General features: G+C 38.0%; 1 protein-coding gene across 1 annotated transcript in view; it reads right to left on the minus strand.

Annotated features, from left to right (window-relative positions):
• scrib (scribble planar cell polarity protein) overlaps positions 1–14,142 on the minus strand; it is a 218,711-nt gene that overhangs the window by 41,027 nt on the left and 163,542 nt on the right. The window contains 6 exon segments of the mRNA XM_034167047.1: positions 3,161–3,481; positions 3,577–3,654; positions 3,743–3,832; positions 10,133–10,195; positions 13,071–13,418; positions 13,526–13,705. Of these exon segments, the coding sequence (XP_034022938.1) occupies positions 3,161–3,481; positions 3,577–3,654; positions 3,743–3,832; positions 10,133–10,195; positions 13,071–13,418; positions 13,526–13,705 (1,080 nt within the window).

The raw sequence follows: 14,142 nt of genomic DNA on the forward strand, positions 1-14,142 counted from the left end.
TCACACAAGTATAGAAAAAAAGACTTGCACCATATTTAAAAAAGTGGAATAACGTCACTTGTTCAACAGTCACTTTGTTTATCTGCGGTTTCCACATTCTGCCTTCAGTTTTTACATTGCATTTTGTATAATCACATTAAACACACACACACACACACACACACACACACACACACACACCCTCCAAATAAACATGAAAAATCCTAGTATCCTTACAGGTACCACACCGAGGTGTCTGTATTTATATACACTGAGTCAAAGGTTTGGACAGACTTTCTCATTCAACTGATACTGTATATATAAAAATACAGACCACAGGATGGTACATGTAAGAATACTGCAATTTTTCAGTTTCATGTTTATTTGATGCACCCTTAGTCCACAGAGCCTATACAGGACTTTATTCTTTTTAGTCCACAGAGAATTAAAAAAAAAAATAGTTACACCAAACAAAAGCAATGTGTAAGCTCTACGTCTCACTCTGCCATGTTTGCATATGTATCGATGGTGGTACACAATTTGTGATGAAATACCTGAATTCACAAAGTGGTGAACGGCTCAACAGGTTTGTTTATACATGTAATTGATAAATATAATGTATCAAATGATACAAAATCCAATGATCTGCCCCTGAAAGTGTTGGACAGGATCAGTTTTCTTCATGCATATCTCTTTGTATGGTGTGCTGGCAAGTTGTACACATGCATGTACATATACATGCGTATAACTATTATACATATGAAGTTTGATTGAAATTCATAAACTGTTTGGAAAACGCTGCACTTACAAGACTCTTGGACAGACAGAGACAGATGGGGTGAATCCATATACCCCACAACATTTATAATAAACTCAGGCTGTAGTTCCACAGTCTTTCACCAAAACACAAAGTAAACATTTGCAGGAATAAACTCTACCGCACCGGCTCTCACGTCACGTATCAACCGAGCAAGTCACAGCATCGATTTCAAATATATTTTGAAAGTAAGGCAAGACTTACAGTTAGACCTGCCTATAAAACAAGTCTGTTCCACTTTGTTGGCTCCCCAATCTGCATGAACATTAATGCAATACTACATAGGTCCATGCGCTGATCCAAATTTACGACTCATCCCATCCAGAGATATCGAGTGTCAAGGCTAGCTGCTATTCATATCTCAGTCTCCCTGGAGATGGCTGTAAATGCTGGGGTTGGAATAGGTGCTGCTAAAGACAGATTCCTGTGACTAAGAGGCAACGGAAAACATTTTGTGACCCAATGTGCCCACACAAATATCTGTCACCAATACATTAAGTCATTTAGTAACTGAAAGATGGAATTTTTAACATCAAGATCCAGTGTTGTATAAAGTACCGAAAAATCACACTTAAGTAAATGTACAGATACCCATTAAAAAATGACTTTGGTAGAAGTTCAAGTCACTAACTGAAATGCTACTCAGGTAAAAGTCTTAAAGTATCTAGTATTTATTGTACCTAAGTATGACAAGTAATGTACAACTAAATGTACTCAAGTATTGAAAGTAAAAGTACAAGTAAATGTTAATAATCAAAAATGGACTGATTTTTTTTATATAAAGTTTATCTAGGCTTGTAAATGACTGGTAGTATTAGTCAAAGTACTGAAAATTGTGCACATCACACAAAAACACTTCAGAAACAAGGTTTCAAAACCTAAACAAGAGTAGGCTACTCACTAGGTGTTCACAGGAAACAGTTATTTCTACATGTATTTATTTTCATTGTTCATGGTTTTATGTTTTTTGTTGTGTTTTGTTTCTTAGGTTCTTTTTGTCTCTTTCTCTAAAATTGTATTGTAACATTATTAGTCTATTATTATTGACTATTATGTAGACTATTATTGTTGTTGCTATAATATATAAATAAAGATAAATTAAAAAAATTACAATTTGACAATGAATGCTGAGCCATTAATTATACAGAAAACAAATCAACACAAACGTGCTGATGTGAACAGCTTAATGCTAACTTTAACATTGAAAATGCCATAGACATGCTAACGTGTTAGCATCGGTCCCGTTAAGTTATAAAATACATCTTTTAACTCTTTCAGAAGACCATAACAGGTCGGTTTAACATAAAAATATTAAATATTACTCACAGACATATGCTCTTCAGGGTTTTAGCAAGGAAAAATTAGGATAAAGCGAAATAAATCAATCAATCCACGAATCTTAGATCGAAGCACTGCTTCAACCTGCGAATCACTGCTTCGATTGATTCAAGGTTCAAAGCAAAGCCGTGCTACAGAAAAGTTGATTACAGACCCGCTGCAGGTCTGTAATCAATGTAGAGAAATGATTATTTTCCTGACAAACACCCCCCCAAGTGCGCAACTGCAAAAAAAAAAGCCTACTGGTCATGCCTCATGACAAATCAGCCTGACTTCGTTGCAGTCACTAGTAATCAGTGGTGTCTCTGGGTGAAAACACGACTTTTTTTGTGTGTGTGCGTGTGTTATTGTAACGAGTAACGGCATGGCGAATAGAAATGTATCGGAGTAAAAGTATGTAATTAAGGTCAGCAATGTAGTGAAGTAAAAGTGAAAGTAAGCTGAATTTAAAAACTCAAGTAAAGTACAAAGTCTGCCAAAACGTACTTAAGTACAGTAGTGAAGTATTTTTACTTTGTTACGATACAACACTGATCAGATCTGATTCATGCTTATGGAAGGTTAGTCAAATCTGACAAATGCAAAAAAGATCTAAATCTGAGCCACAAAAAAACATGAAGCATGGTAGAGCTTCTTTGCACCTTTGAGATTGCATTTCTATAAATGGAATTGGGGGTTCAGACCACATGAATGGTCTCGTCAGTACTGAGAAATAGCATAGCAGCAGGGAGACAATTGATCAATTCTAAATTTACTCTGCAGCATGACAATTGCCAAAGTCATGACAAAGATCTTAAGCCAAAAACAAACAAACAAACAAACAAGGAGTCCTGGTGGAGATGATGCTGCTGCCCCTGCAGAGTCCTGATCTCAATATCAACAACTCAGCCTGTATACATGAAAAGACAAATTAAACTTAAAGAGGAACTATGGTTAATTCTCCTTGAATTTTTTGGACAACCTACTTTCCAAACTGGAGTCTGCATCCTCTTGTGGAACACTGTGTAGGTTTTTAATGCATCTTACCGTGTCCCCTGTGCGGTATGGTGTGGATCCTTTTCCTCCTGCAATGCTGAAGCCCAGTCCCTTGTCATTACGGATCAGGCAGGTAGAAAGTCGCTGCCGAGGAGTGCTGGGACTTCCGTCTGTGCCGAAAGCAATGCCTCCACTGCTGCGTCTCTCCCGTGGGAAGTAGTCGTCCTCTGGCCTTAGTGGTGTGGTGGTGATGGCGTTCTCTGGTTCCACCATGCGCTCTCGCAGCACTGTCATGGAAACTGTGGCCCTTGAGCTACGGAGAGCTTCCACTGCTGTGTGATGCTCTGCTTCGTGGAGGTCCACTCCATTCACCTGAAAGAAAGAGACAGTTGACAAACAACAGACTAAGGAGATGAAAATGAGAAACAGATTGGACACTTGTTTGCCTGTTCACACAAGTATTTTACCTCCAGGAGTTTGTCTCCTACTTTGACCCCTGCTTTGGCTGCAGGACCCTCTTCAGACACTCGAGAGATGAAGATTCCCTGAAGACAAAAAGAAACAGAAACACCACATTGTATGCTGTAATCTCTTATGTCTTCTTTCCTCGACCAATCCAAGTACACTATTTACCTCATCATCTCCCTTGTAAGGCGTGGACCCTTTCCCACCAGCAATGCTGATACCGAGGCCACCTGTTTGCCGTTGAATGGTAATGTTGTGCTGCAGGTTGAGTAATGGAAGAAGTGAGTCAGTATAAATAGTGGTAACAATTCTTTGAAACACCACTCAGCTCAAGGATGAAAAGGAGACCATTGTGTTTAGACTTGGGCCTATAAGCATTTTTATGTAATTAACTAGATGGCTGCATGTTAGTCTCAAAGGTCAAGATGGCAGCTGTGTTTCTGAAATGTGATTGCCTTGGTTAAATTTTTAGTTTCCATTGCAGGAGGTTTTGCATTTCATCACCAAAATATATTCCCTCGCCTTTCATTCATATACTTTGTTGTCTTATAATTCCAGTGCAAAACCACAGTTTAAGTGGGCTGTAAAATTTTTACTGTGAAAGTAATTTTGCACATACAGTCTGGCAAATAAATATTTGGCCAGTGACAATTTTTCTAATTTTGCATTTTTACACCACCACAGAGGAATTTAAATGAAACAAATCAAGACATGCTTATAGTGTTGGTTTTCCTCTTTAATTCATGAGGGTTTAATAAAAAATATTGCATTATCCATTTATGAATTACAGCCATTTTATACATAACTTGGAAATGTTCTTGGATCAATCCTCTGACTTATCCAAAGAAAGTGACTGTAAAAGTAATGATTGGTATAACAATAATCATTATATTTCGATTATCCAATTACTTATGGGCTCTGAAAATGGAGGACCTGTGGGTAAAATTAATAAATTCCTAAATAGAGAATGCTATATTGTTGTTAAATCCCTTGAATCAAAGCTAAATCTCTACACTACAAGCACATCTAGATTGTTTAATTTCAACTTCCATACAGTGGTGTACAGAGTTGTATCACTGTCCAACAACTTATGGACCTGACTGTAAATGGATTGTATTTAGACAGGGCTTCATAACTGATACAGATGCTCAAAGTGCTTTGCATGCCTCATATTCATCCATTCATTCACACACCCACAGACATCCTGATGTCAGTGTGCTGTCATGCACGGCACTGTGGGAGGTGATGTCTAGTCTTTAAGGTGTTGGGCTTGAGACCAGAAGATCCTCGGTTCAAATACCCACCTGATTGGAAAATCACTAAGGGCCCTTGGGCAAGGTCCTTAATCCCCTATTGCTCCCGGTGTGTAGTGAGTGCCTTGTATGGCAGCACCCTGACATCGGGGTGAATGTGAGGCATAATTGTAAAGCGCTGTGAGCGTCTGATGCAGATGGAAAAGCGCTATATAAATGCAGTCCATTTTACTTGAATGCATACTAGGTGCAATTTGGGGATTAAAGACCTCCCCAAGGGCTTTTAATGACTTTGCAATTTGATGTGCATTGGTTTCAAGCCCATCAAGTATTTACTTGATGGGAAAATACAAAAGCAGTGACCTTAACCTCTTGACTATAACCTCCCCCCCCAAAAATACAATCAAACTCTCCTGTTAGAGGGGCTTTCTGATTTAAATCAACAGATTGCTGTAATCTGCAGGACACATTGATGCATTTTCTCAACATTATATTTTGTGTCAGTAGATCACATGTTCTTGACTATATTAAAATATACATTTAACTTATATCACTATTTAATTTAAGGGATTAAGTCACACTGCAAAAAACTGATACCTAAGAAAGTTTAAAAAAGGACTTGTTTAAAGAAAATGTGACTAAATTTTTGTCAAAATAGAAAAATAATGTTGTCAAGCATTTTTACATAAGAAAAAAAATGTCATTTTGGGTAAATGTATCTCACTTCTTTTAAAAAATTTTTTTTCCAGCTAATATCAAGTTGTGTTTAACCAGCATTACAAAGAAAGGCAATGGATTTCAAATCATCCAAGCAAAGGAACAAGATTGTTTTCCTTATTTTAAGACAGAGGCTAATCTTAAAATAAGAATTCTATCTAGTTTTAAGGTACATTTTGATTATTCAGTGCCTACACATTTTGCTATTTTTGAGAATCCTAACAAAGTAAATTTTTCTTACCCCATTGGCTGATTTTTTTTTTTTTTTTTTTTTTTGCCCAATACAAGATCATTTGGCTAGATTTCAGATTATTTGTCTTATCTTGAGAAGGACCATTTTTTGCAGTGCATGAGGAAAAAAAACATGTTCCAATGCAGTATATTTTTATCAGGAACTTAACATAATGGACAGTTTGGCGTGAAGATATTTTGTGGGGAATATACTGACATTAAGACAATTATATGAAAGTCTCTTGTCAGGCCCACCACATTCTCTGCACTCATAACACCTTCACTGGTATCTGTACGATAAATATCCTGCACATTTATAGCAGTCCCTGTAATCTGAGAATAAGTATTGCGTGGTAATGCAAAAGTATTAAAGGAGCACATTAATTCTTGTGAGCCCATGCAAAACCTACTACAGACAAACTCAAAAAAGTGTTGTAACACTGAAGAAAGATCACAACTAACGCTTTACGAGTGTAATTTGGAGGTGTATGACCTTCCTCTTTCTGCCAGAGGGTGGTGCTAAACTAATCAGAGGCACTCATATTAAGCAAACGCATGAAGATTGCCTTTGAAGGTAATCTCAAGTTAAGTGTGACAATTTTATGCTGGAGTTTAAACATTTTGCAGGTAGGATGGAACCAGCACAGTAATTTATCAAGTACTAACCTTGATGTCAGTCAAATGACAAACAGCCAGTGTGTCAAGTCTTTAAACTGGATTAAAAAAACGTTTCACGCTGGAGACATAACATGTTGTATACAGTGTTGTGCAAATGTTTTAGGCATATTTAATGAGTATAAGACTGAATTACTGTAAAATATTTATAAACAAACATAAATAAGCAAAATGGGTGATCACTTTTCACCAATACAAATACACTATTTTGTTCAGTTGATAAAACTACACAATTTATTTTAGGTTGTCACCATATAAAGTGGCTTGCACCAAATCAATTTTTTTTTGGAATAATTCCAGAGTAATCATCAGCAATTGTGTTTGTGTTGCAAAGTATTGAGCAGCACACCTACAAAGTAATCAATTTGTGAGCTTTTATTATAAAATAACGCTTGTAACTAGATAAGTGAATTTGGTTCTTTAAAGAAATACAAATGTCACTTTGATTTTTATTGGAATCGTAATATCTGGACATACTGAAGTTGACTTTGTGACCTACAGACCAAGCAGGGAAAAAATTCCAAACATGACATTTTAGCTAAAACTCTACAATGTCTAAAACCTTTGCACAATACTGTGTAAGTGATGAGAGGTGACTTCAGGACGGTAAGAAACAACAGGCTGTGTATATTCAGCATGCCATGCAGAAATGAGAAATTTGGAGGTGAAAGACAAAAGTACAGATGAAGTGATGAGAGTAACAAGTGAGAGGAATGTATTGAATGTGGAAAAGTTTTTGGAGACAGTTGTGGATAAAAACCAAAACATTTCATGTAACAAGAGGCCATAAACATCTTTAATCTCTGATATTAAGTTACACATACAAAGTCACAAACACTCACGCATACATAGTCACAAACAACATGCTGACAATAAGTGTTTTGATGTGCAAATAACATTTTGTGTGTGTGTGTGTGTGATTTAGTATGTAGCACATTGATGACCTCCTCCTGAAGATGTCTAACTGTGTATAATACAGTAACAAAAGCAGCGGGCACCACTATAGCCTGACGTGAACTATATATAATATGAGAGCGGGACTATAAGAGCTGCTGCCAGCAAAACCAGGGGGCAACACTGTCGGTGGTTCCTTTTGAGTCCCTTCATCATGTAATGCCAATTTCAGTTTTTTGTTTTAGAAATAAAACACCTGCAGATAGCGTGCAGCGGCAGCTAACAATCAGATCCACAGAGAAAAAAAACACGTCAGTTTGTCATATTTTTCATCATCGCATTTGCATCCTGGACTACATTATATTGGAAATACAACTGTTGAAGTTGGTGTTCTCTTTGATTAGCAGAGCAAGCAGAGGCCTTCATGAGAGACTCTCCAACAACCTCTGCTTGTAACAATGCCAAAAAAAAAACAACAAAAAAAACTTCTGCATAAAATGTTGGGTGCATAAAGGTAAGGCGCAATGAACCTCCTATCTTGGGCCATCTTGGCATCTTTGAATATAATTTAGGGTTATTCTTTTATTTCTATTAGTTTAAATAAGACTGATGGCCCATGGAAAAAGTAGGCCTCTCCTCCTCTCCTGCTAAAGTAGGCCTTTTTTGTCTGAAGGTGATTCATGAAATTGCTTGTTGCTAAATGCAGGATCACTGTTGCTTGTGTACTAATCTTGTCTACAATTAAATGGAATGCATTTGGGGAAAACTGACACTATACTTAACAGATCCCTAAAATAATACGTTTTGTTTTTATGATTAAAACTGAAGTTATCTTTAAATAATTCCTATACAGACCAGTGCTTCTGCTTTGATATCATAATGCGAAGCAGTTGAGATTCTACAGGCACCCTGACACGTGCACAAATTTGATTCCCGAACTGCCGCGCAATTCGTTGAGTCAATGCGTCCCACTTTGACTCGCTTGATGCCATGCTATATAAAATAATCATTTCGTAGCCGATGATGCATTTGCTGTCAGAACATGGTTGATGAAACCACTCTCTCATCACAGAGAAATTATCTACAGCTGGAAGTTGTTTCATGCACGTTGTGCAGTGGAGAACGCATTTGGAATGTTGTCTCAAAGGTAATTATTTGTTTTATATTATATATATATATATATATATATATATATATATATATATACACACACACACATATATATACATGCACACACTGTAATGGATTGGTAAAACAGTTGCATTTGCATTCCTTCTTATGAGTTAGATAATGTATCTGTAAAATTATGTTATTTATGAGAATTATGTTTATTACAAATGTAACATCTTGTCATATCATTCAGATGCCCTGCATTGACAAGCAGTTTACAACAATTTATGATGAGTTTACTTATTGCCACGCAAGATTGCATGTCAGTGCAGGGATCAAATTTGTGCAAGTGTCAAGGTGTCTTATGGCTACCCCCTGGACAAGACACCTGTCCAGCACAGGTTACATCCCCAGCCAAGGTTGGTAGCCATTTACAACAAAGCTTCCTAAATTGTAAGAGTGCACTAATTTATCATTTTAAATGTTTACATCATGGCTAAATTATGTATATAGCATTTAAATGTGAAAATCAAATGTTTTTGATTATAGTATCAGAAGGGAAACCACTACATTATTTTCATACAAAAGTGCTGTATTTTAAGGATTACACTGTTAAACAAAAACTAAACTTCATCAGAAATGCAGCAACAGTGGCCGAGTTAAAATCCATCTCATTACAGCATTATACCTTTTACAAAGAAAAAAATTCCTGGAGGTTGGTGGTGACAAACTTGCCCCATCTGGGTCAAACCAATTAATATGTTTCAGACCAACATTAGGAGATGGAAAGAAGAGGGGAAAAGCAACAGAAGCAGAGGAAAAGCGGCACAGCCACAGTGTGGTAGAATCTGATTATTGACCAGGACTTGTATTATTCTGTCTGGAGTCAATAGTTCACTTGTTTTTTCCCCCCAGAGTGCCAAGTCATGTATTCCTGCAATCATGATATATTCACAAAGATTTTTTTTTTAAATAAAAGATTTGGTTGAACTATGGCTTGATATGATGAGAATATCATAATGGTGGTGACTGGTCGCACACAGAACCAGTAGAAATTAATAACATATGCAAATGAATGTTAATTCCAGTGTAAGCAAAATATAGTAAATACCTTAAAAGACAATTGTGAAAATCAAAATTTACTGTCATTCATTTAATATGAAAAGTATTACAAGAATCTCCCTGAAAATATTAGAATCTTTAACAGACCCCTAATGACTAATCTCCTGTAACCTGGTCAAATTTTCATCATATTTCTATTAACAGATCATACCTTTACAGTGAGCTAAACAAATACCTATCTCACAATAAGAAAGCTGAAATTGTTGTGAACATTTTGATATGCAACATACAGGCATTATACTAAAAGAAAGTACCTTAAAAGGGAAATTTCTTAAGGTATGGTAATAGAGAAAATACCTTTAGGGCTCTAAGGGTTCATTTCTATTTGAGAATTCATACAAATCTAATAAATACAAGTACTGCGGCCCTGCACCCAGGCTCTACCACACTGTCCATTAATGAGATGCAGTTAGTCAGATGGATCCTACTAATTGGCTTGATCCGATTGTGGATTTCAGCAGAGAAATTTTCCACTTCTGAACACTGAGAAGTAAATGAGTGGGTGAGTGAGGAGCGAAGAGAGATACAGATTGGACGGGAAAGAGTACGTACAGACCTCTTCCTCCTCAATTCGAGCAGGTTCAATCAGCAGATTATTGACTTGATCAAATGACACCCCCTGTTAGGACAGGAACCAGCAAGAAGCATGCGGATTAGTGAGGCCCCCCAAAAATAAAATAAATAAATTCAAAAATTAATAAAAAAAATAAAATAATAAACATTCACACACACACCATAAATAAATAAATAAATAAATAAATAAATGGAAACAAAATCATGTTTTCAAAAAAAAAAAAAAAAAAAAAAAAAAAAAAAAAAAAAAAAAAAAAAGCTTCAAACAAAAGCACTCCTCTGTCTGCCTGCAGGCTGTGTGACTTCCAGTTCCACTGGGTTGGGCCAAACTGAAGTAGAAGCAATCCCACATTCTCTCCCCAGCCACCAGAAGCAAAAAACAGGCAGAGATGGAAAAGCCGAGGAGCTGAGCTACAGTGCAAAAACAGTGTAAAAATAGGGGACAACAGAAAGCAAAAGCTCAGGTACCAAAATACGCCCAGGCTCAACAGCACAAAAGCCAATCTCATCCAAGTCTGAGGCAGCATGCCTACTTGTGTAAAAAGAAAACAACATCAACATGAACTTCACATGAACAAACAAAATTTTGTGGCAAGTCGGATGACAAAAATTATTTTACAATAAATACCTCACTCCCCCCTTCTCTTTTTTGGGGCTACATATTGTATTCACTCACTCACTCACACTCAACCGCTTATCTGGGATTGGTTTGCTGGGGGGGGGCTGGAGCCTATCCCAGCGGTGATGGGTCGTGAGGCGGGGTACACCCTGGACAGGATGCCACACTGTCGCAGGGCCACATAGAGAGAAACACATTCACACCGCACGTGCACCTATGGACAATTTAAAGTTTCCAATTCACCTAACCTGCATGTTTCTGGATGTGAGAGGAAGCCAGAGGACCCAGCGAGAACCCATACGAACTCTACACAGAAAGGCCACAGGTGGGAATTGATCACATGACCTCCTTGCTGTGAGGCAGCAGTGCTCTCTGCTAAGCCACCGTGCTGCCCCACCGTGCTGTATTATGTCAAAAAATAAACAAACATCACAGAGTGGAATACGACAAGACTATGCAAATCTCCTATTCCAGCTCTGACGGTACCTGCTCTGGTTCGACTAAGACCAACGGCGCATCACAGACACATCCATAAATGCACAAAAGATTTAAATCAAATGCAAGGTAGCAGCAGATTTGGTCAGACTGCAACTGTTTAAAAAAATTCCACTATGGACATCCTGATAAAGGTCAGAGGATCTTTAATGCATACATTGGTCTATTGCTTCTCTTCCATGTTGAGGCAGTTTAAAGCGGCATTTAACTGTGCTATAAATGGCATTTTAAACATTAATATAGCAGCCAGAAACTGCTAACAACTATTGTTTTCATTGCCACACCGTTCACATGTGCATGTGTAGTACACACAGGTCCTGCACTGTGAAACCCCTGTCCCTACCAGCGTTTACAAAGAGACAGCAATGAGTGACTGCTCACACAGAACTCTGCATTCAAGACGATAGAGAGCAATGACTTTTCAGAAATTTATCCTCCAAGAAACTATGTTCAGAGGCTAAAAAGGCGTCAAGCCAAGAATGCGGTTAGATTACAGAAGACTCAACAGAGATCTGCTTTTTTTTTTCTTTGCTCCAACTGGCGTTCCTTCTGCTTGATGCAAAGAGGGGCAGGGTGGAGGAAAGTTTGGAAGTGTGGCAGAAGGAAAGCTAGTGTTTTGCTTTGCTTTGCTAGTGCACATCTAGTGGCAACAAATCAATTACACCACCTTTAAATGTTACTGTTTCTCCTCAAGCATTTTAAAAATGCCCTAAATGCACATTTTGAACAGATTGCTTCCTTTTCTGTGTTTGTGGGTGACAAGATGCTGAACACAGAGCAAGTTTGAGATTTCTAGTGTTGGATTATTTGAACTGCTGCATCAATCTTAATAATAACAATAATAATCATGGCAAAAGTTCTAGATGAGGTTCAGTTTGTCACCAAAAAAAAAAAAAATCTATAGTTTTCTAGAAAGCAGCAAAATCTGTTGGCAGGAACCAATTTTTAAAAAGTTGATATTTCACTGTATGGTCAGATTAACATTCAACTCTGTCAAACAAATTTAAATCACTACAGTGTCATTTTAATGGATGTTTATAGCTGAGTCACATAGGAACAATAATTAAAAATTCATCATTATTTTTTTTTTTTTGGCTTTTTTCTTTTAGATCAGCCCAAATTTCAACAATGACCATTATAAACAGAATCGCTGCCACTGAGGTTCAACGTTCTTGAAAAACTGGATCCTCCATTCCCTCACCACATACACACAACATCGCAAAAGCAGGAGTGCAAAAAAATGGTGTTAACCAATTAAACCAGAAGAAAAATTACATCCGCCTGATCTATCTGCAAGAATGAAGCAGTTTGTTCACGTCATTAACGTGTGGTGTGAGGTTTATGAAAAGCACCAGTGATACAGTATGTACAAGCATTTGTTGGAGTGCACATCATGTTTCAAAGAATAGAGAAGCAGAAAGAAAGGTGCAAGTGTGAGGAAGCTATTGGTGATTAAACCAAGAAAACAGCTCCAGATAATCTATATGAATGTGTGTTTTCCAATGAGCCTGCATGTAGCACTTTAGCTTATGAAGTACTAGTATCTTATTCAGAACAGAAAGCAGCAAGCACCTTCTCTACAAACAGTACTATTTGCATAGAGGTGATGAGCAGGCTAGTGAAGATATATTCTAAGAAGGACAAAACCCCCTGAAATTCATTTTATAATTATATTTGGCGTGTCTTTCGCAATAAGTAATGCAGAATTTGAGAATTGGTGTTTGCTGCACAAATGTGCCACCAATTTTTAACCAACTAGCAACCTCCAACATGCTGCATCCAACCAGTGCCGGCATGTCTCTGATACCTTAACTTGGCTGGTGTTGACCTGGATATGGCGGCTGTCTTCCAGCTCTGGTGCCTCCATTCTGAGAAGGTGCTCTTCCTCCTCCTCCTCAGCAGCTTGGGTGGAGGAGTTGAGGCCATCAGGAGTGAAGCCCTGCAGCAGCGCAGCCACAGCCTCGGGTTTGGGCAGCTTTGTGATCTTGAAGTGCTTCTTGTAGTGCGGTGTGTCCTTTCTGATCAGACGCTGCTTCTCTATGGGCACTGCTGGTCTCTCATCTTCCTCATCGCTCCTCTCGCCATCCTCCCCATCATCCTCGTCGTCCTCATCCCCACCGCGGATTATGGGTTCTTCTGCAAAGTGCACAGTGGGCTGGCAAAAGGAAGGGTGGATACTTGTCATTTTAAAGCAATTCAAATGGAGATAAATTACACAATGAGAACGGCTGTTTATCTTAAAGGCATACAGAAAATATTCACCTCGATATACTCCACCTCCATCTCGTCCAACTCTTCCCCCTCTTGAGGGGAGTGGCCATCTACAAGGTCCTCTTTCTGCAAGGTCGCTTCCGGTCTGTCTTCATGGGAGGTGGCTGATAGTGTGCTGTTAGACACCTGGGAGTCATGGCTCTGATTTGAAAGGTCGCTCAGTCGTTTCTCCTAAAAACAGACACATCAATATTAGTAAATGATGGAAAACAGTCATCTATTACATACAAACAGATCTACAAAAATCAATTCTAAATGTCCTGCAATACGTGGTGATTCCTGTGTTCAAAAATAACTTTCTCTGAACTGATTTACGTAAAAATAAATGACTGTACTGGAAAATAAGTAGGGAAGTGGTGGCCTAAAGGTTCAATTTATTGATTGGACAGGAAAATCCTGAATGTGCCTTTGAGCAAAGTCCTTAACTCCTAAACTGTTCCTGGTCTGCACCTGAGCACTGTGTATGGAGGAAAGCGAGGCAGCAAGGCTGGTAAAATGCTGTCTATGATTCATGCATACACTTTAGTCATGGACCACTGCTGGTACAGTCCAGAAACTGGGGAATGTTGCATCAGTGGGACTTTCTAGTTAACCGCATAAGTCCAAAG

Source organism: Thalassophryne amazonica, chromosome 1, assembly GCF_902500255.1.
Source record: "Thalassophryne amazonica chromosome 1, fThaAma1.1, whole genome shotgun sequence".
NCBI lineage: Eukaryota > Metazoa > Chordata > Actinopteri > Batrachoidiformes > Batrachoididae > Thalassophryne > Thalassophryne amazonica.